Below are 26996 nucleotides of genomic sequence, written 5' to 3' on the forward strand. Positions count from 1 at the left end.
GCAGCGTCTGTAGGTATGTTCAAGGTCTTGAAGGAAACTATAATCACAACAAATGAATGTATGGAAACGTATCATTAAAATGGGAGAAAATAAAAATTCTAGAGAAGCATGTTAAAAATGACAGATTTGCTGAATAAGCACATAAAAAAAAAGCAGAAGATCTTGTCAGAATAAAAAGGGAATGTGAAAACAGAGTGAGAGTCCTGATCCTTAGCCACAGCTGGTAGGGAGACTGCACTTCCACCAAATGAGGATGTTTCCTTAGCCACAGCTGGTGAGGAGACGGCTGCACTGCCACCAAATGAGGATGTTTGAAAGTTTCTGGGAAGGTGCACAGCTTAATGAAATTCCTATGGCCAAGGAACTACAGGTACTTCTGGAAATATTTGAACACATTGTTTAACTCCGTGGTTATCAATACACCAGGAATGTTGGAGCTGACTGGATGGCAATTGAATGGCTTCTTCAGTGTGAGGCCAAAGTACACCTTCATGACCAGAAGAAGGACGTGACAGCCTTCCAACAGGCTCTCTGGACCGACGCAAGATGCTAGCAATCAATGCTGCTGATTCTTGTACCATGGACATTGGATTGTGTCACAAGGAGGACCTACGGCATGTCAAGAAAGTCAAAGCTGGACAAGTCAACTTGGAAATTTTCAGAAAGCATCTTGGAAATGGAGAAAATTGCCTGTGGGGATGTCATAGACAATGACATCATAATTTTGTGACATTGTAGAAACTGTTCGCACTTGCTCTTAAGTGACCTTCCAGGAGTAAGAGATAAAGAAATCTTGTGAATGTCTTTTAGGCAACACTGGCTTCTCTAGGTCTGAAATTAAGATCTATGTACAATGTCTCATTTCAGTGTAAACGGACTTTTAAAATTATTGATCCTAAATAGCAACAAGCGTTATGTAATCGATAAAACTGTGTAGATGTCGTAGAAATGGAGCATGATAAATGTTCAAAAGTCACTTACTAAGGTTTCTTATCTGGACCTGAGAAGTTGTTTACCACTTAAAGAAAACTCTAGAGAATTCCAAGATGGTGGCACCCAGTATGTACTGTGTCTAGGGAGCAGAGGATCAGAGGCTGCGAAATGGACTGAAGGGAATAACCCAGGAGCACCAATCACACACACACACACACACACACACCTGGCCATCATGGCCAGATGTACCATGAATTCAAGAGTCACAAGCTCCAAGCACCCTACACTCTTCCAAACACTGAAGTGAGTGCAGGTCCCCTGGGGAATGGAGGATTGGTGCAGCAAAACCCATGGATGAGCAGGTGAATTGTTAAATCCAAAACACTGACCTGGGGCCTTTTCAGTCCAAACAGCTGGGCAGGATCAGGACCAGCCCCTAACCCCACTGTGGCCAGATGTTCCCCAGGTTCAGGAACCACAGACTTTGAGAACCCTGCACTCTTCCAAATACCAGAGTGAGTTCAGGCACCCTGAGGACCAGAGGATCAGTGCAATGAAACCTGGGACTCTCAAGGACAGCATCTAGATCCCAGATACAGTGCTTTGGTCTCCAGGCCACAGTTCTACTCTTCTGCTGATCCCTCTGAGGAGACCAAGCAGTCAGAGGAATCCTGCTGAATCTTGGTTCCTAGGGGGGCACACCTCAGACTCAGTTACAGGAAGCTGGTGTTCACTAAGCCAGTAAACCAAGCAGCTGCCTTCTAAAGAGATTCTTCACCCACCCTCCTCTTCGACTGACATCTTAGAAAACCTCAGCAGCTTAGACTCCTCAGCAGACGGCTAAAGGAAGGAGTAAGAATACAAACAACAAAATCCAGAACAGCATGGCTCCCCCAGGAATCCCAAACAACAACAGACACTCTAATGCAGATGAATCTCAGGGAAATGACCTTAAGGCTATGATTGTGCAGTTATTTGAGAAATATAAAGAGGAAATGGATAGATCCTTTCAAGAATTACAATAAAATACAAATAAGTGAATAGAGGCTATCAAGGACAAATAGGAAACCACAATCAGAAAAATGAAATGATTAAAGCTGTTCAATACATGAAAATATAATTAGAATCAACTAAGAAAACACAAACTGAGAAAACCTGCTAAATGTAAAACTTAGAAAAGAGATCAGGAATGATAGAGGTAAGAATTCAAGATATAGAGGAGAGAATCTCAGGCACTGAAGATACAATTGAAGAAATTGGTACATTTCTCAAAGAAAATATTAAAACAGAAAAATTCATGACACAAAACATCCAAGAAATCAAGGACAGCATGAAACAGTGTAATCTCAGAATAATAGAGATAGATGAAAAAGAAGATGCCAGGTTCCAAGGATCAGAAAATATTTTCAAGAAAATCATAAAAGAAAAATTCCCTAACCTAAAGAGATGCCCTTGAATATACAAGAGGCCTACAGAACACCAAATAGACTAAACCAGAAAAGAAATTTCTCTCACCACATAACCACTAAAACACTAAATCTATAGAACAAAGAAAGGATATTAAAAGCCAAGTAACAAAAAGGCAGACCCATCAGAATCACACCTGACTTCTCAACAGAGACCATGAAAGCCAGAAGGGCCTGGTCTGATGTCATGCAGATACTAAGAGACCACAGATGCCAACCCAGACTTCTATATCCAGCAAAACTTTCAATCACCATAGATGGAGAAAACAAGATATTCTATGACAAGACCAAATTCAAACAATATCCAGGCACCAACCCAGCCCTACAGAAGAAACTAAAAGGAAAAATCCAACCCAATGAGGTCAACTACACCCAGGAAAATATAAGATATAGATAATCTCACAACGGCAAAACCAAAAGAAAACAGACACAGCTATACACTATCACCACCAACTCCACAATAAAAGGAACTAATAATCATTGGTAACTAATATCTCTCAACATCAATGACCTCAACTCCTCAATAAAAAGACACAGATTAACAGAATGGGTGTGGAAACAAGATCCAACATTCTGCTGCATTCAAGAAACACACCTCAGCAACAAAGAGAGGCATTACCTGAGAGTAAAGGGCTGGAAAAAAAGTTTTCCAAGCAAATAGACCCAAGAAACAAGTTGAAGTAGCCATTCTAATAAAGCAGACTTTCAACCAAAACTAATCAAAAGATATGGGGAAGGACACTTCGTTCTCATCAAAGGAAAAATCCACCAATTGTGATTATCTATGACCCAAATACAGGGACACCTGCATTCATAAAAGAAACACTTTTAAAGCTTAAATCACACATAGATACCAACACATTACTAGTGGGAAACTTCAATACCCCATTCTCACCAATGGACAGTTCATCAAGGCAGAAACTAAATAGAGGAATAATGAACTCAACAGAGGTCATGAATCAAATGGATCTAATAGACATTCACTGAAATTTTCACCTGCAAATAAAATAATATACCTTCTTCTCAGCACCTCATGGAAACCTTCTCCAAAATTGACAGATATAAGCAAATTGAAATAATCCCTTGCATTTTATCAGACCGCCCTGCACTAAAGCTGAACTTCAACAACAATAGAAATAACAGAAATCATTCACACACGTGGAAACTGAACAATATTCTACTCAATGGCAACTGGGTCAGGGATGAAATAAAGAAAAAAAAATCAAAGACTTTCTATAATTCAATGAAAATGAAGGCACTATATATCCAAACCTCTGGGACACAATGAAAGCAGTGCTAAGAGGAAAACTCATAGCATTAAGTGCCTTCATAAAGAAATTGGAGGCATCTCAAACAAGCAACTTAATGGAACACCTGAAAGGCCCAGAAAAAAAAAAAAGAAAAAGAAAAGAAGCACACATACCCAAGAGAAGTAAAAGGCTGGAAATAATCAAACTCATGGCTGAAATCAATAAATTAGAAACAAAGAATCAATGAAACTGAGAGCTTATTCTTTGAGAAAATCAACAAGATAGACAAACCCCTAGCCAAACTAACTAAAAGGCAAAGAGAGAGTATCCAAATCTACAAAATTAGTAAAGAAAAGGGACACATAACAATAGATCCCAAGGAAATTGAAAAAAAAAAAAACATTAGATCTTACTTCACAAGCCTATGCTACAAAATTTAAAAATCTAAGTGATGAGGACAATTTTTTTTGATAAATCTCACTTACCAAAGCTGAATCAAGATCAGGTTAAAAAACATTGAATAGTCTTATATCACGTAAGGAAATAGAAACAGTCATCAAAAGTCTTCCAACAACAACAACAACAACAACAACAACAACAACAACAACAACAAAAAGCCGAGGGCCAGATGGATTCAGAGCAGAATTCTACCAGACCTTCAAAGAAGAGCTAATGCCAAAACTCCTCAAACTATTCTTCAAAATAGAAACAGAAGGATTACTACCAAACTCATTCTATGAAGCCACAGTCACTTTAATACTTAAGCCACACAAAGACCCAACAAAGAAAGAGAATTTCAAACCAATTTCCCTTATGAACATTGATGAAAAAATTCTCAATAAAATACTCGCAAATCGAATCCAAGAACACATCAAAAATCTCATCCACTGTGACCAAGAAGGCATTTCCCCAGGCCTGTATGGGTGGTTTAATATACAGAAATACATCAATGTAATATACCATAGAAACAAACTGGGGGAAAAAACCCCAAAACCACACAATCATCTCATTAGATGCTGAAAATGTATTTGACAAAACGCATCACCTTTTCATGTTAAAAGTCTTAGAGAGATCAGGGATACAAGGCATAAACCTAAACATAGCATACAGCAAGTCTACAGCAAACATCAAAATAAATGGAAAGAAACTTAAATCAGTTCCACTGAAATCAGGGACAAGACAAGGCTGTCCACTCTCTCTATATTGCTTCATTATAATACTTGAAATTCTAGCTAGAGCAATAAGACAACTAAGTGAGATCAAGGGGATACAAATTGGAAGGGAAGAAGCCAAAGTTTCACTATTTGCAGATGATATGATAGTATACATCAGTGACACAAAAATTCTACCAAGGAACTCTACAGGTGATAAATACCTTCAGCAATGTGGCTAGATACAAAATCAACTAAAAAAAAGTCAGTACCCCTCCTGTATACCATGACAAACGGGCTGAGAAAGAAATTAGGGAACTATATATCTTTCACAATAGCCACAAAACATAAAAGTATCTTGGTGTAACTGTAACCACACAAGTGAAAGACTTATATGAAAAAAACTTCAAGCCTCAGAAGATGGAAAGATCTCCCATGCTCGTGGATTGGGAGAACCAACATATTAAAAATGATCATCTTACCAAAAGCAATCTACAGATTCAACACAATCCCAATCAAAATATCTACACAATTTTTAAAGATCTTGAAAGATTAATTTTCAACTTCATATTGAAAACCAAAAAAATCTCAGAATAGCTAAAACAATCCTGTACAGTAAAAGATCGTCTGGAAGAATATCCATTCCTGATCTCAAGTTGTACTACAGAGCAACAATAATTTTTTAAAAAGGTATAGCATTACTATATAAATAGGCTGGTTGATCAAGCGAATAAAATTGAAGACCCAGAAATAAATCCATACACCTATGGACACTTGATTTTTGACAAAGAAGCCAAAACCATACCATGGAAAAAAAGATAACATCTTCAACAAATGGTGTGGGTCTAACATGATGTCTACATGTAAAAAATGCAAGTAGATCCATATTTATTACCCTGCACATAAATAAAGTCCAAGCAGATTAAAGACTGACCCAACTTGAGACCCACTGCACGGGAGAGAGGCAACCCCTGACACTATTAATGATACTCTGCTATGTTTGCAGACAGGAGCCTAGCATAACTGTCTTCTGAGAGGCTTCATCTAGAAGCTGATGGAAACAAATGCAGAGACCCACAGCTAACAATAGGCAGAGCTCCTCTGGAGTCTTGCAGAAGAGAGGGGATGGAGGGGAAATTAAGGGAGGCAGAGGGATCAAAGACACCACAAGAAGACCTACAAAGTAAACTAACCTGGGTACATGGGGCCTCACAGAAACTGAACCATTAACCAATTCCGTGGGCTGGACCTAGATCCCCTACACATGTGTAGCAGATGTGCAGCTTGTTCTTCATGTACATCCCCTAACAGTTGCGGGAGGGGGTCAGTGGTCTGTCTCTGACTCTGTTGCCTGCCTTTGAATTCCTCTCACATAGCTGGGCTGCCTCGTCTGGCTCAGTGGGAGAGGATGTGCCTAGTCCTGTTGTGATTTGATGCACTAGGGTGGTTTGGTACCCACACCCCCGTTCTCTGCCGATAAAGGGATGGGGGAATAGAAGAAGAGTTGCGAAAGTGGGACTGGGAAGAGAATAGGGAGGGATGACTGTGATCAGGCTGTAAAGTAAATAAAAAAAAAAAAAAGAAGGAAATGTGTTGAAAATCATAAGTAAACAAAATATACTAACTAAATAAGCCACTGAATCACCATCAGTTGGCAGCTACTTAAGCTTTTACAGGATCCACAGCAAGTTAGGCTGTTTTTAAAACTACTTACAGATATGCTCTAACAGTTCTAATACTATACATTTGTCCTTAAAATGAAAACGCTGTGCGAGAAAATCTACTTCTAAGCTCAGTGGCTTAAAACAATATTGATTCACGAGTACAGCTACATTGCACTATTGTCTGGTGTAGAAGAAGTTTAATCCAGCCACATGGCTGCTCTAGCAAGGGATCACATCCAAACGCCTTCTGGGTCTATGTGACCTGGCTGGAATACTGACACTCCCTAAGCTCATACCTTTAATCCCAAACGATAAAGGTAAGGTTAATTTACAGAAGAAAGCAGCAGCTATGTTTGAAAGTGATGTCTAACTGAAGGGCAGACAAAACAACAAATCAGAGAATGAGCCAGAGAACGAGAAGGAGTAGAAGATTAAAATATATTGCCAGAATTAGTTTGAGACCAGGCAGAGCAATTTGGTGAGAAACCAGGAAAAGCTAGCTTGAATCAGTCAACTTGGAGAGGAGTTTAGGTGAGAACAGCTGACTTGAACCACCTGGGGAGAGTTCAGAAAGAGTTTGAAAGGCTTGGGAATGGCCCTCATCTTGTCCCCTTATTTGAGGAAACAAAAGCAAATGTACAGTTTGGGCCTATTGGAGAACAGACTCAACTGAATGGCCTTCTGCTCTGTGTGGTGTGTGCTCCAGTCATGTGAAGCTGGATCTGCTTAGAATGAAAAAGCTGGGAGTTTAACTAGAGCTTTTAGATAAGAGTGCCCTGGTGCCTTTCTATGTGGGCTCTGTGCATGATCTGAACCTCTTATAGAACGGTCGGTGGATGTCAAATGGACATTTTCCGAGACACATGCGATTTGCAGGTGTGAACTGAAGATCCTCTCTCAGATTATACAGTTATCATTTCTGTGAAATTATATTGCTCCACAGAGACTATCCAACTTTTTTAACTCTAAAAAGAAAATTACTCAAATCTATATGCATAGATGGATCGATAAATAAATATTGACACATTTGTATTATTGAACACTTCACTGAGTTATTCAGTGAATATTCCATAGGGGAAAAATGCAACAAGTATTCACAATGACATGGATGAATCTCAAGGGCATTAAATTGAACAAAAGGAGCCCTGCACAAAAAACTACATGAAAGCTAGAAATGGATAAAACTAAAACAGAAGGAGTGGTTTCTTCTTCAGAAAAGAGATTTTTTTTTTGTGGAAATAACATTTGCTTTATGGGAGGAATAAAAATGTTCCATCTTGAGTAATTATTGACAGTTTTTAAACTCATCACATGGTCCCTGAAGGTGTGTGCATTTCATCATGTAAATTTTACTTTAACTTAAATATGCTAAACAATTATTTTAAAAGTATTTATAGCTATCCAATATGCTCATCTCAATAGTTTTATAGACACCAGGGCTAGTATTAATATTTTCATTTATTAAGGTGCTCAAGATTGTACAGAAAGTCACAATAAAGACTAGAATGTGGCAATACAAGTGAGAATTCATGGATGAAGAAGAATTTTTTCTACATAGAACCTCAACTTGAGAACTTATTTTATTTTCAAATCACCACAGAAACCTGACTATATACTTTGATATAATAATTTCTTTTACTGGTCTCTCTTTTTTTAACATCATTACCAAGAACTATGTTTTGTAGCCAAACTGTTACATTAGAATGAGCCTTTTTGGGTTCATTCTAATACACCAACCACTACTATATTCCTCTTTTTTATGACATAATACCTTGTCATAACATTTATTGCTCTACTCTCAAATTTAAATTAGGCAACAAATAAAAACTTCCTTCAAAGTACATTCTGTTCCAAAGCAAATGACTTAAAAGTCTGGTTTACTAGCAGTGAACTTTCTGAAAGCTAAATGACTCAAGGTCCAACATTGAAGACAGTTAGTCAATTTATTCCTCAGGGAGAACCATGCCCTAACATTCCAGAAGGCTAACAAGGTACTCATAATTTGACACTTGCCAGAATTTCTAGGATTTTGTGACTTTGCGCTTTGGCATTGCAACACATTTTATGTCAGTGAGAGCGAGTTCTTAATTCCAGGTTCTTGTAAAATAGCACTTGAATGTGCTTGAAAGGAGTCATTCACTAAGAATTCATAACCTGATTAACACAAGATTAGTGGTCATGACTTGTTCATAAAACATGTTTAAGGCTCATATATTCACTGCCTTTAACACGGTCAAGCACAAAGTTTTGCTATATTTTTTTCAGTAACAAGGAAAGCAGACATGTGACTGAAGAAGAAATAGAGAGATCATGCGTAGATACGTAATACGCATAAATATACACAATATGCCTACTATAATAAATACATAAACACACCTGCTCCTGTTAGAGTAATAATGAAGTTTCACTATGTATTAGACAGGAGATGTATATTGATTTACACCGTGGGGCTTTGCAGAGGTAAATGCTCTTCCAAAAGGAAAAGAAAAGAAAAACATAGATGTGAAGCTAGTGGTTGTCAGACACTGCACTAGATTTTACCCAAGAAGCTAAAAAGTCATGGCAAAGGTGGCTGGAAACCACACAGCTGACAGCCATTACTGAGCACAGTGTTAAAAGCCTAACTTCCTTATAAAGGACCTTTATAGCATCATAATGTTCTTTCTCAAAACTACCCAAGTTTTTAATTTTTAAATTATTTTAAGTGTATGTATGTGCACCCAGTACATATAAGTGTCCTCAGAGGCCAGAAGAAGAAATTGGATCCCCTGAAATTGGAGTTAAAGGAAGTCATCAACTGCCTGATAGAGGTTCTTGGGACAGAACTTGGGTCCTTTGCAATAGCAGCAAATGTTCTTTGCTTCTGAACCATCTCAACAGCACTTAAAATTAGTTAGAACAGCTACCACTAAAAAGATTTTCTTTCTATCATTTACATATTTAATTGTTTGCCTGGCACAGACCAAGCTTCTGAAGAAAGCTATAAATTTTTCCTCTTCTGAGAAGCTCGTGGCTTTCAGAAATATTTTTAAAAATTAATGCTCACCCGCTCCCATCTATTACCTGATTTTGTTTACCAAAAGCATTTAGGTTGGGAATAACTACAAAAGAAAGTCAGTGTGCTAGTGACCCAACCTACCCAGAAACTGACAAGGATCTGACCAACTATAGTTATTGTAAACCTCATTCAGGGCAGGCTCCATCACGGTTCGTTGGTTTACTCCTTTCTCAAGTAAAATTAATCAGAAATGGGCTGCAAGAAAATATAGATAATGGACAGAAGAAGAAGAAGGAAAAGAGGAGGAGGAGGAGGAAGAAGAAAAAGGAAAACATTCCTGACATTTACATTAAAGTTGAAGAAATTTTGAAACAAATTTATCCCCCAAGTTATATGGCCTCTTCCCTGGTAGCCAAACCAATATGGAGGGAGGAAGACAGATTTACTGACACTGCAAAGTTAACCTGATCGTTGCTGCTTTTCCCTTCTGTGTATAAGGAAGTGACTCTCCCACAACTGCTTCCTTTCTTCCTCATTTTGATGTATTGCCATCCTTAACCACTACACTAACTCAGTATTTTGTAAATACCACATAAAAACTAGTGAATAGAAAGGAAAATAGAAATTTAGCAATGTAACTAAAAGGGCCTAGATCATATCTTCACTCACAGTTTGAAGCCACATTGATGGCTGGGAGGAAGCATTTTGGAGGAAAATTTTCATAAGGTTGACAACATTATGCTGTTTTTCTCCAGCAGCCTTAAGGTCACAGGAAGTAGGTAACATGATCGATATTTTAGTTATACAATTTTCCTTTCTTTAGTATCAAGGGTTTTCTTGGTTCTCATAGTCTGGGTTGAATAGTTCAGAGTATAAAGAATGAAAATTATCACTTGAGTTTTATTCAGGAATAAGAAAGAAATAAGCTAAACAAAAGTGAGTTCTAAAAGAAGGTAGGTTAAGAACATGCAGCTGTCTGGTCCTTTTTTGTTTAATGTTAAGGTCTACTGTAAGAGTTCAGAGCACTGTAAAGTAAAAAGTGACCCCCATTCCACATCATTAGATTCTCACAGACCACTCAGTAGTGAACTTGAAACTTCTGACAGGTTATTGTAGGAATAAAAAGCACCAACTTTGACTGCAGAATACACAGTGGACATTAATGAAGGATTATAAATTCTGTAGTTATAGTCAGAATATTAGGTGTTCAATGACTAAAGATAAAAGAGAGGTCTTCTAATAGCTTTGTCAGAAGAGCCTTTTCATTACATATAACAATTTCCATTGGCCTTAAAAGGGGGAGTGTTTCATGTTACTTGGAAGTCTTTGCAACGTTTGAGATTATTGAGGCCTTCAAAGACAAGCAAAGATAGACTAAGGAATTCAGTAGTTACAAATATACCATTCAGCAATGCAATAAAATGGTTTACCAGATTGCGGAGAGCCCTTGGGGCTTGTGTACCAACAGCTATGAACAAAGCAGTTTGGAACCTGGAAACCATTAAAACATTCTGGTAACAGATCTGCTAGGTGGCTCAGCTTCTAATTCTGCATTTAACTCTTTTACTGCCCTTGATATCTGTAGCTAATTGAGTGAAGAAAGTTTCTCTCGTTTGTCTCAAAGAATCAGTGTGAGGTTCAGGAAAGAATGCTCAGGAACGTGGTTTGAATGGTGCAAGCCATTTCAAATGCTTTCACCCATATTAAATAACTGTGGCATTAAAAATAAAATTAGGTTAGAAAAGAAAACACTTGGAGCTATAAGGGTGACAGTAGATTTATTGATCACCTTACTACTGTTGGGAATGACTAACACAGCTTTCTTCTACTTGAATGCAGTGCACTTAAGACAACTGACTTCACTTTAAATTGGTGACACAGAAGTAATTATTTTTACAGTGCTTTGTACTTGTTGAGTATTAATGCTGTCATTCTCAAACTCAAGGAGTTTTTGGAGCACCCACATTCTTACTTGTCCCTCCATAAGCCAATGTCAGAGATGCCTACAGAGGAGCCAGGCATGGCAGTGCCTCAGAACAATTTCAATGCGAGGCTGGGTTAGGTTACATACTGCTTCCTGATTAAATTGTGCAACCCAACAGTCTCCTTGTAGACTGGAATTTCTATTGCTAGATTGCCAGATACAGGCATATTTTTCGCTCCCTCTGTTTTGTAAGTAATCCACGACAAATGGATTCAGAGTGCAAACCGGGTGAGAAACTCACATCTATAACAGTGCTAAAAGGAATTGATACCCTCATTTTGTGGCATTCATCCAGTCTTATAACTTTGTGCCAAAAGTTTGGAGCTAACCTGAGTATGCACGTGTGTGTGCACATGTATACATACACACACTAAATACTCAATAGCTTATGTCACTAAACTGTATTTTCCATAATGTGGTTTATTCTCTGTGGTTGCTTAATTGCTCAATGCCTTTATAGTCAGTTTTTTAAAAAAGTTTTGAAATTAAGCTTATCTTTTGTCTGCAGATATATTCTAATCTCCATACGGCCAATTTAATAAATCTACGGGCTGCTTGCTACAGAGTGCCACTCCCCAGCGGATGAAGGATTATATTTGTTGAGTCAGGTCTGATGTTGATGGTATCAGGAAGCTGGTGGACTCAGAACTTCCCATTAGCTTCTCACAATATCATCGCCAAACCTCCCAACTTCCTTCAACCGGGCTGAACGTCCTTCTAGAACGTAAGCTCAAAAGTCTAAGACAACTTCCTGCTCAGCAATGGAGGTGTCATTACTCCAAAAAAGATGAGTGGAGTTGGCGGAATTTCTCATGGTTACAGGGGACAAGTAAAACAATTTCCTTTCAAGGCTGTATGCTTCTACCTGTCATAGTTACACACTTGCTCTGCCAGCCTGCTATAAGACCACAGGGTTTGAGAACTATCCAGAGGAGATCTGGTTAAATCTCCATAAAAGAAAGCCAATGTACCACTTACTGTCATAGCCATGACTGCCCTAGTGCGAAGACCTTTAGTTACTAGAAATCATCTCATCCTTCATCATCAGGAGGTCTCTCCAGGCCCCAGAGCATCTTTTAACTTCCACTGATCAGCTGAAAACTCCCAGAAGCCTCCGGGGGAAGCATCCCTCCTTACTCCAAGAAGTTGCTTGGAGGGAGTCAGAATGGATGCTATTTTGCTGGCAAATATATTCAAAATCCATGGACCAAACTCGCAGATATGTCTCTCAATTGCAATCAGCCTCCCTCAGCTTCTACAAACTGTGTCAGATCCACACCTGGCAGAGCAGCCACATCAGAAGGCACAACCAGGAACTCCTGGCACTGCTTCAGTCTGCAGCCTGCTTATTCACGGAGAACACAACCACTCCTCACTGAACAGCAAAGGGAACTGCCAGGTGCAAAGTATTTGTCATCCTTCTAAAGCAATTTCTTGCATGATCTGTGAAGATTTTGTTTATGAAGCCAACTGGAGACACCACATACACACACAAACACACACACACACACACACACGCTTACACACACAAACACACACACACTCACACATATACTCTTTCACACACACTAACACACCTATGCATACACACACGCACACACACGCTTACACACACACACACTCACACACATACTCTTTCACACACACTAACACACCCATGCATACACACACACACACACACACACACACACACACACACACACACGCTAAACTACAGACATAGGATTTCCAGTAAGCAGCTTTTATTTTGAAGGGTCATTTCTGCCACCGGTTTAAGTGGAAGTAAAGGCAGTTTCATCATATTTTCTTGGCTTCCAAAGCTGGTAGAATCCCAAAGAATCATTAAGAAACCCATGTGCAAGGAGAGGAAAAATTTATTTAATTCTTTAAAAAAATTAGTTCAGTTCTAGTTAGGGATTACATTTCCTGAATAAAAATAGTCTTCATTTTTTTAAAAAGCACACATTTTAAATTTATTTTTATGGGTCTATTTGCCTGTATGTGCACCCAGTGGGTGCAGTGCAGGTGCCCTATAGAGGCCAGTAGAAGACGTGGGGTCCCCTGCAACTGGAGCTAGAGCAGCTTATGAGCCAGTGTGAGGTCCTGGGTCCAAACCCTGGTCCTCTGCAAGAGCAACCAGATCTCTTAACTGCTGAGCCATCTCCCCAGAGGCAACAGTAGTGTTTACAGTTAAAGACCCACAGAAGGTTTTCTAAAGTTAAAACTCACTCCTTTGGCTCCAGTCTTCCTAAGGGGAAAGAAAGGTTATCTGCAGAGGTCTATCCTCGCTGTGGAAGCTGGCTTTACCTAGCCCTGACACAGGAAGAAGAGAGGTCCCCAAAGCGTGTGTCTGGCAGGAGCAGCAGCCTTCTGCTTCTGGGGAAGGACTACAACATTCTCCCCTGATTTGGCAAGGGGCCAATTCTCCTCCCCATCCCGTAGCCCAACCTCTGGGCCCCGTCCCCTCAGCTCCTAGTCGAGGGAATTTCCCTCAGCATCTCCAAGTTTCCTGCCTCAAAGAAGACAGGCTCAGATAAAAGGGGCGCAGCGGGTTTCAGAACACAACAGTGCTCTAGAGTCTCGCATCTCCACACCTCCTCCAGCACATCCGGAATCTGTGCTCCCTGGTCCAAGATCTTGTCCGCAATGAGGCTCCTGTCCCGCTGCTCCACCTCCATCCCTGGCCGTTCCTGCTCTCTGCAGCTGCTGGCGTTTCTGTTGCTGCTCACATTGCCACAGCGTTTAGCTGAAGGTAGGAGCGCAGCACCCGCTGGGGCAGGGTGCATGACACATCCCAGCGGGCCACCCCAGTCACCTGGTCCCAGGAGCGGGGAAAGGACCGTCCCAGCACCCTCCTATAACCACGTATCCTTTACAGCTGGTCCTTCCTCCGCCTTTGCGGCAATAGAGCTGCGTTGTGTCTGCTTAGCGGTAACTTCAAGAATTAATCCCAAAATGATCGTGAACTTGGAGGTGATCCCCGCGGGTCCGCAGTGCCCCAAGGTGGAAGTCATGTGAGTTTTGATACTGGTCTGGGATGCAAGTGGTCTTGGGAGAGAGGGAAGTACTCGGGCCTCCCCCGCTCCTACATCGGTCTTCAGTCACTGTGGCTCACCTGTGCATCCTCTTTCCCCACGCCCGCCCCCCGCCCCCCCCGCCCCCTCACAGAGCTAAACTGAAGAACCAGAAGGAGGTATGTCTGGATCCAGAAGCTCCTTTGATAAAGAAAATCATTCAGAAAATATTGGAAAGGTACTTTGCTACCTTGGTGTTTGGGGTTTCTTAGTAGTCGCTGCAGATTGGCAAGGTCTTTATTCTCCCTACATGATCTGAGATTCCAGTACCACTGGGGTTAGCATAAAAAGATTCAGAAGGAAAGGTGTTCTGCGGGAAGTCTTTATTACAAATTCCACATATTTGAACAATAAAACCCAGAACACAGACTGGTGTGTGTGTGTGTGTGTGTGTGTGTGTGTGTGTGTGTGTGTGTGTGTGTGTGTGTTGGGCTACAGGGAGGAATTTTAGTTACTGATATAATTCTTTTCTCAACAGTGGAAATAAGAAAACTAAGAGGAATGCACTTGCACTGGAAAGACCGCCCAGAAGCCAATAAAAACATTTCTGAGGAATCTGTCCCCAATGAAGACAAGAAGAAAGGGCTGACTCCTCCACATTAATTTTATTCGTGAGCTCCCTGCTTTGAAGAGGGAAGGGAAACCATTGTCCTCGAAGCTTTCAGCTCATCTTATCAGTGTATTTTAGCAAATCATTTCCTGTTCTTTTCTACTCTCTGTTCCACTACCAGAAATCGTGGCATTGTAGTTGTAAGTTAAAAGTCATTGGTTGTTAACCTTTTGAACTGTCTTGAATGGAAGGTGGCCATTGCACTGTCTCCAGAAAATGTGTGTGTGTGTGAGTGCATGCGTGCATCTGTGTGTGTGTGTGTGTGTGTGTGTGTGTGTGTGTGTGTCTTGTAGTGTTCATGATAAGGCTGTGGATTAACAAACCAATGAAGTTCTGTTAGAAGCTGTTGATGGGGACACCCGCATCCTCTTTCTCATGAAATGGGAATTCTTTTACTGTTGTTTCTTGAGTGTGCTGAGGAGCTCCCTTACATCTGAGTCCAGGGTGGCATGTAACTTTTATGATATTAGAATGCTGGTGTGCCATGCAAAAACATGTATAGAATGCACTTCCTTATTTAGAATTCCCAAGGGTGTGAATTCTAGAAGGATTAATGTGTTCTCATCTTATAATTTTAGACATTTGATGTCTTCTTCGTATGGCATAATGTCATGACTTACTTATCCATCTGTATGCTATTTATTAACTAATTTACTAGTATTACTATTTGGGTCACTAAGTACATATTGTAAGTAGCTGAAGAAGGTACGAAGCAGGTACCCAGCTTTCATAAAAAAAAAAAAAAAACATATTTACGAGGTATTTCTAGTGAGAGAAACTTTAACAAATATCTATACTCTTAGAGTTTTGAAAACATACTTAACATGTTTGAATATGAATACATCACTTCGCCACCTCCAAACATATGTTGCATTGCTGAGGCATTTAGATGTCTATACTGCATCTTTTTGAAGACTTTGACTGCTTTGCTATAAGGAAATTGATGTATGCATCACATCCATTATTTTAAGACTGTATGTTTTAAAGTGTCTCATTTGTTTATATCACATTTTTTTGAGAAAAAAAATAAAGTATCTCTAAATTTCTTTCAAGTTGTTTCTGATTTCTTATGATGGTGAATTTTATTATCCTGAATTCCACAACAATTATTCACAAGGTAACTCCGCAGTTCTCTGGCTTCCAGAAAGGCCCCAATTCCCCTGATTCTTTGCTCTACTTCAACCTCTACGTTCATCCCCTTTTGGCTACTTTTTCAGGACATTAGTAGCTTCTGAGGGCCTTAGAAAACACAAATATGACAAGACTTCCCCATCTTAAATCCCTGACCAGCTCTTTGCTCTAGTTCAACTCTCAAGTGAGTTCGAGAGGCTTGTGCACTAAATGCTGAGGTCCCAGTCTGCTGCCTTGGGAGACGGGGGAAACTCTGGGAGGTGGGGCCCAGATGAGGGATTTAGATCATAAAGGACATACTTTTCAAGGGGATGTGGGGACCCCAGGCCCTCATTTTCTTCTTTCTCTTTACACTCCTCCATTGGTGGCAATGCCTTGTGTCCTCCACCTTGCACACCTGCCAGGGATAAAACACTAAGACTTGATACCAAACCTCGAGCCTTCAAAACGGCGAGCCAAGACAGTCCTTCCCTCCTTTTGCCTTTTTAAGGTTCACCATAGAAGAATTTGTTCCAGTGACACAGTGCTAATTAGCATACTCCATGTTTCCTAGACATAAAGTAAAAGTTACAAAAGTCCAGCGAGGAAGGCTGTGTCTCATCTCATGCTCTTTCTTCTCACACTTTGCATCCTTGCTCACACCCTCTTCTGCTGGGTATTTGGTATTCTAGCCAGACTCCTTCTGTTTTCATTTGCCATAGCTCACCTTGCAAGGGCCTTGCTCCTTCCCCGCCCCCCACAAGGTCAGATTTACTCATCCTTTACAATTTTTCCTCTTTCATGATATCTTTTCTTGCCATTCTTCTCAGCGTTTTTTCAGACACCAGATGGCTGAATTACAACAAATGTTACGTTATTTTTTTTTTTTAAATATGGGTTTCTCGATCCTAGTCTACAAGGAACTCTCCTCAAGCAGCCAGCATAATCTACCCATCTCTGTATCCCCGATGTGTGTGGCACAGATTGACTCAATGAGTGAATTACATCTTAACCCAAGCAGTCGACTACTGTCCTAAAGTCAGCAACCTGGTTCTTAATAGGCGTTGGTTAACCTGGCTCTTTTCTCCTTGTCTACAGGAAACCCCCCAGCCCATAGCATCTCAATACCAAGGTGTAGTCTATACAGAAGCCTCTTGTGACAGCAGTTTCCACCGTATCTGCTGTTACCAGTTGATTCTTCCACTTGAAAACATCTGGGAGAAATTAACATAACACTCATCTTCTAAGGATTCCTCACACTGACCCTAAATACTGCTTCACTCTCTTGTCTATCTGAAACTTTTCCATACCCATGAGATCATTAGGCCTTAAATATGTGGTTGGTTAAAATTAAGGCTACTTACCCGCCTTGGCTCAGACAAATTTCAGTTTATAACATCCTTCATTCATTATGTCAAGCTTTCTGCTTGCCTCTGGGCGTGACACATTTAATTCCCGAAGGTATGACAGATTTATGGTAAAATATGGCTAGTGGTTTTGTATTTCTAGCATTGTCTTTAATGCTTGCATAAGGAAAATAATTTTTGTGGGCAAACTCTCACACACTTGACTTGAAAATCCTTCCTGGATGTCACAGAGTGAGAAATTTACAGCGTAGAATGAGCACCTGGGGAGTTATGGATACCTCTGTGACTAAACCAAGGAAGAGAAGCAAACTATTGGCTACATATCCGATCTGGCGTGTTACTATACTTGAGTGATTTTTTAGCACCCTAAGAATTTATTTCTAAATTTAGAAGGCTTGAGAAAGGTCTGTCTATATTCTCTATATAACATCTCCTGTCTGTTGTCTAGCAGCATTATCAAATGTATGACCAATTGGTCTGCCTATAACTATTCATCAATTAAATGTCATTACTCAACAGACCAGATGTTGTGCAGGATCTTTGTGGCTTGGGGATTATTGTGATGAAGTAATCAACCTCTTGAGCTCTTTTTATGGAGAATGCAGTGTTTTCCAATGGAGCAATGGTTTTCTTTTTTGTTTTGTTTTTAAATGTTACATTTATTCATTCTGAGAATAGGCACACATGTCCATGTATGGAGGTCAGAAGACGACTTGGGAGATTTGGCATCTCCTTCTGCCACATGGATTCTAGGGATCAAACGTGGGTTATCAGACTTCGGGGTCACTGCTTTTATCCGTTGAACAGTCTCATAAGCATAAAACTATGGTTTTCTTGAGAGCAGCAAGGCACAGAGTAGAGTGAGGGGAAGGGAAGAAAAAAGAGAGGATCATGGTAGGAAGAAATCCCAGCAGCCAACAACGGTCAGCTCCCAAGCAGAGGCAGCCATTTTGAGTTTTCAGCCACGTTTGTGGCTGGTTAACCAGACCCATCACTGCCAAAGGAAGCACAGGGGAAGGGATAACACTAAACCTTCAAAAGAAGAAGGATTATTTCGAGCCACTAAACTAAGAGTGAACTTGGCATACAGGTTAAAAAAAAATTAGTGCTAATGAGTAAAAATGGGTTCTCAGGTTCTGAAACACTCAGATTGCAATATCCTCAAACAATGACCCCGCAGCAAACATCAGTCTTGTTCATGCATTTGATGCTCAATAAATGCAGCTAGTGAAAATATATTTTCTCAGGCCCAGAAGACGTAGCAGTGCTCCTGGGTTGCAGTTTGGGGCTTAATAGACACCATGTATACTTTCAGTCACGGCCCGTAGTCCATGAGAAGGAGCTGTAATTCTCTTACTTAATGACAAAGAATGATCCTGTTCTGGTTCTTATAGGTGTCAGAAATCGCCAGGCATGTGGAATGCAAATAGGGATCACTTGCTCTAGAGGATTTGCTTTGGGCTTGAGTTTATGGGCTTCTTTCTGTCTTTACTCAGAAGACCTTTTTCAAGTTCATCCAAGTGGTATAAATACACACATTCTCCTTTACATAATGAACTACTTGTTTCTACTGTATGAGTATGTGTGAATATCAAGGTCAACATGTTTGTTCTCTCTTTTATTTTTAACGGGATATTCATTCTCTATGGATATATGAAAATTAAATGTGTTCTTTCTCTTCTTAGTTACTCCATACTATGGCTTTTAATGAGCAGGGATACTTCACCCTGCTCATCTGCACTTTTCCTCTGCCCAGAAAGGAGAACCCTGAGCTATCGTGAGCTTGCGTGCCACTGAGATTCCCACAGTTTCCATCAGCTCATCACTAAGCAGAAAACATTTGCTTCCAACTCTTCAAAGAAAACCTCCCGCTGTCTCCTATCTCAATGTACTAAGGAACTTTGAGAAATGGAGGATTTTTACTAACCTTAGCATCTTCTGTGCCAGTTGCTTTTAGACCTGATTTTCTATTGCTTATTTTCTAAATACTTAGAAAGCTCTGTGTCTAGCAGAGCTAAATGTGCCATTATTTAAATGAATAAATGAACTTGCAGTATCCATTAAAAATAGCTAACAGATAGGTTTTTATTTTGGGCTGTAGAAACTCACTTGTTTCCTGAGTGATTGCTATTTTTAAGGTGGCTTAAGAGGAAAATAGATAAAGTAACTTACCACACATTTTAAAAAATGAGGGTGGCAATGAAAGATTAATAAAAGGCAATAAAGTTATTTTAAAGCTAAAAGCCCCTGCTATCTATTCATTTTTCTAGTATTTATAAAAATTATAATTTTATACAAACTAGCTGCTTTTAGTTGAATAGCTGTTATAAAATATTTTTACACATTTCACAATGAATCACCATTGCTTTCTATATTTTATTTTTACCATGGAAACAGAATATAAATGACAGGCCTAGCAATTAGCAGTAATAGTCCTAGTAGTGAATACAGAGTATGATTTAAATCCCAATGCCTTGGGCAAACAGTTCAGTTCTTTCTTAAGAAAGAAAACATTAAGTGAATAAGTCACACAAGAATTTTGTAATGTCTAACACAAATAGTTGTTTGATATTTCCTGAATAACCAGAAACTACAAAATAGATGTTTTAGCTCAAGGCTGAATGATAAGGCTTGTAAGATTCACACGACAATTAATTTGTTGAACCTTCTCGTGAACCTTGTTGAAAATGTCTCTTTTTTTGTGACAGAATACATTTATTGATTGACTTAAAGCAGATCATCATGATGCATGATTGCAATCTTAGCCATTGGGAAGGCGAAGAAGCATTATGAGTTCAAGGCTATCCTAGGTACATAGCAGCGGTTCTCAACCTTCCCAATGCCAGGACCTTTTAAATACAGGTCCTCATGTGTGGTGCCCCAACCATGTTTTTATTGTTCCTTCATAACTGTAATTTTTGCCACTATTATTAGTCATACTGTAGGATGACTACATATTAGTAATATGTAGGATGTCTGACATGCAACCCCTGTGAAAGGGTTATTTGACCTTCAAAAGGTTGCAATCCGCAGGTTGAGAACCACTCCTATGTAGTGAGTTTAAGGTCAGTTTACAATCAGCAACTGTCTTGCATCTGAGAAGATACTCTATATAGCTCCCCTCAAAGAATTAGAGAAATATTACCAATTGAATATGGAAAGAAGTTTAGGTAGTGTTAAAAATGGAGAAAAATGTACAGTGAAACCAATAAATATTGTCAGCAATAAGGAGAGTTTCTTTTTGTTGGCCAGAAAATGAAAGATTGTGAATAATATTAAAATTCCTTATACTTCACTCAGAGTTTTGGAAGATGAGCAAATTATATAATGACCCCTATAGAATCATTCCTTTGTGCTGAAAGATCTTTCCATGCATACGTATCTAATGTGTGTCTCCATAACTGTATACACGCACATATAAATTCAGATAGAATAGAAATGTCAAATTTCTATTTGGCAGTGGTAGTTACTGATGACTACCCATCAAAAGCCATAGTATGGAGTAACTATGAAGAGAAAGACCATGTTTAATTTTCATATATCTATAGAGTATGAATATTCCGTTAAAAATAAAAGAGAGAACAAACATGTTGACCTTGATATTCACACACACTCATACAGTAGAAACAAGTAGTTCATTATGTAAAGGAGAATGTGTGTATTTATACCACTTGGATGAACTGGAAAAAGGTCTTCTGAGTGAAGACAGGAAGAAGCCCATAAACTCAAGCTCAAAGCAAATCCTTTAGAGCATGTGGCCCCTATTTGCATTCCACATGCCTGGCGATTTCTGACACCTATAAGAACCAGAACAGGATCTTCCTTTGTCATTTGGTAAGAGAATTACAGCTCCTTCTCATGGACTACGGGCCATGACTGAAAGTATACATGGTGTCTAGTAAGCCCCAAACTGCACTGTAGGAAAGGCACTGTAGGAAAGGCACGGCCATGGTTACCTGCTCACACAGAGCAAGTGCTTAGAGTGGTTTGGCCTAGGTCTTACCTCTAAGTCGGGTGCTCAAACATCTGTAAGAATCAGATGCTGGGAGTGGCAGTAGGAATGTGACTGATATGGCCCACAACTGGTAGCTATCTCTGTAGGATTCTTAACCTGTCTGGTGGATGTGGGATGGACACGACTTGACCATCGTCTTACGGTTACATAAACCACAAATACACACTTCCCCCTTCCCCACCTCTTTCAGTGGTGTAACAAGAGGTCTGGAGGCATATAAAGCCGTGCAGCAGCAGTGTTCTAGGCAGCAGCTCTCATCCTCACATTGAGTCTCCTGGTCCTGGAAGCCATTCTCGGCCACTCTTCGCCATGATGATCTTCAGACGTAGACCTGCATCCTCCTGCAGAGAGGCCAGCCCGCTTCACAGCCTATGGCTGTTGCCGCTACTGATCCTGCTTCTCCTTGCGCTGACTCCCACTGCAATTGGACAATGTAAGAGAAACTTAGAGAAAGATGAGTGTGGGAGGCTGCTTCCCTTCAGCTTGTGTCTGACAGTCTTGTGGGGGGTAGGGGCGTGGGGGGATGAAGGCGTGGACAAAGTGACTGTATTAGCATCTCTGCATTTGGAGGATGTAATGACTAAGAATCCAAAGATATACTTATGGACATTTCATATGTGGAAGACAATCTACTAGCCTCATCATTAAAAGTTTACAGGGCATAGTGACAATGTCTGTGTGAGAGAGGGACAGTTGCCTTCAACTTACAAGTTAGGAAAGGGAGAGGAAATGATAAATAATCACTAAATAAATCTTGTGCTCCAATGTAGCTGACGATGATGACATGGACCCATGTGTTGAATCATGCTGCAACTGTCCGAATTTAGAGTCTACAGTCCTACTCAAAAATATCTCCTCTGTGAATATATTGAGGCGAGGAAATAATTGTAAGAGGGTGCAAGTGATGTAAGTGATGAGTTTTTTTGTTCTGTTATTGCCATAAGGGAACCCTCCTCCTATTTTCCTACACTCCTCCTCCCCTCCTCATTGATCTTTTCTGACAGAGAAGCTGTTATACACAGGTAATAATTTTCTCCATTGCAGAGCCACAATGAACGATGAGAAGAAAAGATGCCTGGACCCAGATTCCCATGTGATCAGGAAATTGGTCTTACAGATATTGGAAGGCGCTTGACCAGCAGCTTCATCTGTAGACTTCCTGCCAAACCATTTTAGGGTGCAGGAGCGGGAGGGGTGGTGTCGAAGTCGGAACTTTCTAGAGTCATTTTCCACTTTGAAATTGGGGTACACTTTCATTCAGTTTCAGAAATCCCATTGTCTTCTGGGAAGATGTGTTAAAGAATGGCCCAAAGGAGATGAGAATGAGCAAACCAAGTTGTCACATGCAATTTCGGGTTTATTTCTGTAGTTCATGGCTGAACACTGTGCTGTATTTTGCATTTTTATTTGAAATTTTCTTTCCAAAACACATTATGTCATGTTTTCTTTCTATAGTTTTGAATTATTTCCTTTAGCTTTGCCCCTTCCCTCTCCTCCCTCCAAACCCTTCCTTCCACAGATCCCCTCCTTGCTCGTTTTTCAAATCCATGGCCGCTTTTTTTTCATTAAGTACTGTTATATACACATATATTGGCAAATTTCGCAGTGATCAATGGTAATAGGAATCGCTTAGAGCCGAGCAGAGCATTCCTGCTCAGTAGATAATTGAGTTTTCCCAGTGTCTTAGTCCTAGCATGCCTTGTTTCCAAACAACCTCTGTAACATTTGTTTTAACCTTCAAGCTGAACACAATAAAGCCATAGAAAGTAATTTCTGTAAGCAGTGGTCATTTACTTTATAACAAATATATTTAACATTAGTAGCACCAAAAGTGTGAGACGAAAAAAAGGATCGGCACATATTTTTTGTTTTGTTTATTTTTTTAACCTTCACTACTGTCTGCAACGAGGATTTGTGATCGGTCTTACCTGCTGTTAAATGTTCTACTACATTCTCTCTCTTGGGATGAACTTGGGACATCATGTGTGCCAGGCAAGTGTTCTGTAACTGGGCCACATTCCTAGGCTTCTAATTAAAAACATGGTATTTCACAACATAGGTAAAGTCACTAAGTTGATGATCGGTGCCGCTTTAATGTCATGCACTAGCAAGAATCTATGACTTTAAAAATGCTAGGCATATTAAGTGTTCTACATATATTAGGTAAATAACCTTGCCAGGTTAGGTCCCTGTTATCTGGTTATAAGTCCACCCTCTGGAGCCAGGTTGCAGATTTTTTTTCTTTCACTTAAGTTTCCTGATCTCTAAGATGGGAATGATCTCTTGCTTGTTTAATAGAGTTGATGTAATAATTAAAAGAATTGAATTCAGAATGCTTTGAATACTATATGTCACACAATAACCCACATATAATCATTAGGACTTGGCTATTAGCAGAACTGCTAGCACTCCCCATGTTACAGAAAGGGAGGAAGCTTAAAGTTTAAGAAATCATGAGACTTGCCTCGGGCTGGGAATGTAGCATAGTGGTAGAGTGCTTACCCAGCATGCAAGAGATCCTGGGTTCAATTCCCAACAGAGTCAAACGAAACGTATCTTAGAAAAGAAAATGATCAGGGTGCATATCTGAAATCCTGCTCTTTAACCACCAGAGCACGACACTGTTGCAGATTCCTCCTTCCCTAAGAAGACTACATTACACATCACAGCATGTTATTGGCACACAAGAGACTACACGATGTGGAACACTGTACACTGGTCATGTGGGAAGAAATAATTTCACATACTCCAACCTGTATATGGACATTGTGGCACACTTACATGCTAAGCACGTAGTTCACGCAAATTCTACATGCTAAGGGGTCTCCTTTCCTGTCTTTTTACCACCAGAGGTTCAGGCCTTAGGGTATTTTATCTGTAAAATAAATTTCCTAATTTATACACTTAATTTTAATAATTATTCAAATGCCTACAAACACACGATAAAGCGGTGAATGGAGGCTGAAATAAACTTCATTAGCTTTGCTCCAATTATTAAAAACATCTGTAGCATCTCGTGCCTATGTCAGATGGTCTCCCGGTGAGAGCTAGGAAGACTGGATCTTAACATGGCAGGATTTGCACTAGGCTTACTCTTCTTGAGATGAGTGTTATCTTTTACTGTTGTGTACCTAGAACCGGATTGCTTTCTTTAAATGCAGAGAAAGGCTGCCTTGACTGACATTTCTATTGAAGTCTTTGGCCAAGGCTGTACAGATTGAAATGCTCTTATCCATTCCTTTTGTGGCTGACCCAGCAGAAGCCTTGGGTTTCAGTTCCCTAAACACATAGGGATTATGGCATGTTTTGCAGTAGCCATTGCTGTTGATGCTGAGTGTTCAGAAACATATGTCCCAAGGAATTATTCTTGACAGAATCACTACCCAGGAGGGGCAGATAAAGGGCCACCCACATGACTATAAATGTCTGTGGCACAAATTAATACAGAGATCTTCAAGTGTCCCAGCAAGCTCTCTTACCCAGTGTTAATTCAGAGTAGAAATGAATAGAGAAATAGCTAGGTGCAGAGCAATGCATTTAAATGTAATTTTAGTGATTTTCCTAAAGAGAGTACTGAGGACACTACACTCTGCTTCGTGCAGTAGACTGGACGGCAGTTGGGAGGGCCTCTGGAGTTTCCTTCCAGAAACTAGGGAATCCTTCCACATGAGGATGGAGTTCAGAGGTCGTTGCTAGACAGCCACTTTAACCCTTTCAGTGGCAGAAAATAAATTTCCAACCACACATCTCTAACCACACAGCAATCACACTCTCTGTAGTCAAGAGAAGAGCCGGCAGGCAAGAAAGGCAGCAGAGAAAAGGCAGTTTGGGGCAATGCAACTGGGAGTTGAGAGGGCAGCACATTGGTATTGGAGGTCTATGTTCTGTAAAACTGTACAGTGATAGCAGAAAACTCGGTCACATCCAGCATGCGTTTTGCCAAACGCAAGTCCTCCTGTTTCGAACTCTGTAATTGTTCATATTCACTCACACTGGGAATGTGGGTCCTGCTGCCAGCTACTAGCCAAGACAGCTAACCTCAGCTTTTTTTTTTTCTGTCTTGTTTTTGCTTTAATCTTGGCTGGCCAGAGGCCAATTGCTGTTCCCCAAATGTCATTGTTTTTGCAGAGCAGTTCCTCATCCTGTATCCAGGGTTTCCGGGCTGGGCTGGCAATGAAGATAAAAAGTGCCTGGAAGGTTCCAGGAGCCACTGGCCTTGCACTTTCCCTGCGCTAGTCCTCGGATCTAGTGGCACCCTCTTAACATGGGTGCCATCGCAATGTTTCGAGGCCTCCGGCCCAGCCCCCAGCTGCTGTTTCTGGGCCTGTTGTTTCTGCCAGCTGTGGTTGCCATGACCAGCGGTGAGCCAGGGTGAAGGGATCCTAGGGGTAAGGAGAGACAGTTCAGGGGACTCAGGGGTGGGCAGGTGAATTCTGATGACGTTAGTCACGCTGTATAGGTTTTCCGATTGCGCTTCACCCACTTGTCTTCTGAGGGGGAGGTGATGCTATAACCAAGCCCGTGGAACAGGTACAGAAGTACAGCTGGCCGGGGATATGGGCACCACGACCTCCTCTACTCTCCCTTTCTCCTCCTTTTGCCCTCAGCTAGTCCTGAAGAAAGCGATGGAGATCTTAGCTGTATTTGCATGAAGACCATCTCCTCCGGGATCCACCCCAAGCACTTCACCAGCCTGGAGGTGATCAGGGCTGGACGCCACTGCGCGGTTCCCCAGCTCATGTGAGTCCTGCCCACATCTCCCAGGCCTGTCCTCTCCTCCCTGGTCCATTCCTTCCAGCCTCTTCCCTTCTTCCAACCAAGGCTCTGAAAAGTATGTTCTTTCCCCGCCCCCAACCCTCAACAGAGCTACACTGAAGAATGGGAGGAAAATTTGCCTGGACCCGCAAGCATCCCTATATAAGAAAGTAGTCAAGAAACTACTGAAGAGTTAGGTACTAGCTGCCTCAATCTGCAATATGTTACATGGGGGTACTGGAGTTCTGTCTGCTTTTAATGCAGCTGCAATCTTTTGGTTATATTATCCTTCAAGACTTAAATAAATGCATTGAACCAAGTTGTCTTAAAGTCAAGCCGTTTCTTTGTAACAGAGCCAAAAATAGTGCTGACATGTAAGAAAACATCTTCAGAACATTAAGCAAAAATATCTTGAAGGAAGGTTTGATGTAAAACTGAAATTGCTTGGTATTATAGGTTATATGCCAGCTGTTGAATATATGTATATTTACTCAATTTACATTGCCCCATAATTACATTTTATTTTTATGTTCTAATTAACTTTGTCAAAAACAATTAATGGGACTTAAGCATTGCTAAGTTGCTTTAAAAAACAAGTACCTAAATCAAACTTTGATTC

The 26996-nt window shown here is 40.4% G+C and overlaps 2 protein-coding genes across 2 annotated transcripts; both read left to right on the forward strand.

Annotated features, from left to right (window-relative positions):
- Positions 1-13921: 13921 nt before the first annotated feature.
- Positions 13922-16182, forward strand: LOC311585396 (C-X-C motif chemokine 5-like). Its single transcript, XM_084760544.1, has 4 exons — positions 13922-14198; positions 14325-14460; positions 14615-14698; positions 14999-16182. Exons 1-4 carry the CDS (start codon positions 14093-14095, stop codon positions 15057-15059), a joined length of 387 nt encoding a protein of 128 aa, XP_084616670.1. The 5' UTR covers positions 13922-14092; the 3' UTR covers positions 15060-16182.
- Positions 16183-25794: 9612 nt separating this feature from the next.
- LOC311585397 (platelet factor 4) lies at positions 25795-26696 on the forward strand. The gene is made up of 3 exons (XM_084760545.1): positions 25795-25983; positions 26230-26362; positions 26487-26696. Exons 1-3 carry the CDS (start codon positions 25887-25889, stop codon positions 26572-26574), a joined length of 318 nt encoding a protein of 105 aa, XP_084616671.1. The 5' UTR covers positions 25795-25886; the 3' UTR covers positions 26575-26696.
- Positions 26697-26996: the final 300 nt, after the last annotated feature.

This window comes from Acomys minous (assembly GCF_964271855.1).
Source record: "Acomys minous genome assembly, chromosome: 15".
Lineage (NCBI taxonomy): Eukaryota > Metazoa > Chordata > Mammalia > Rodentia > Muridae > Acomys > Acomys minous.

Bases quoted from the DNA above. Each gene is read 5' to 3' on its own strand.
- LOC311585396 (XM_084760544.1), top strand. From the start codon at position 14,093: ATGAGGCTCCTGTCCCGCTGCTCCACCTCCATCCCTGGCCGTTCCTGC. The intron at 14,199-14,324 runs GTAGGAGCGCAG...TATCCTTTACAG, and splicing joins GCCACAGCGTTTAGCTGAAG to CTGGTCCTTCCTCCGCCTTT. The intron at 14,461-14,614 runs GTGAGTTTTGAT...GCCCCCTCACAG, and splicing joins TGCCCCAAGGTGGAAGTCAT to AGCTAAACTGAAGAACCAGA.
- LOC311585397 (XM_084760545.1), top strand. From the start codon at position 25,887: ATGGGTGCCATCGCAATGTTTCGAGGCCTCCGGCCCAGCCCCCAGCTG. The intron at 25,984-26,229 runs GTGAGCCAGGGT...TTTTGCCCTCAG, and splicing joins TGTGGTTGCCATGACCAGCG to CTAGTCCTGAAGAAAGCGAT. The intron at 26,363-26,486 runs GTGAGTCCTGCC...AACCCTCAACAG, and splicing joins TGCGCGGTTCCCCAGCTCAT to AGCTACACTGAAGAATGGGA.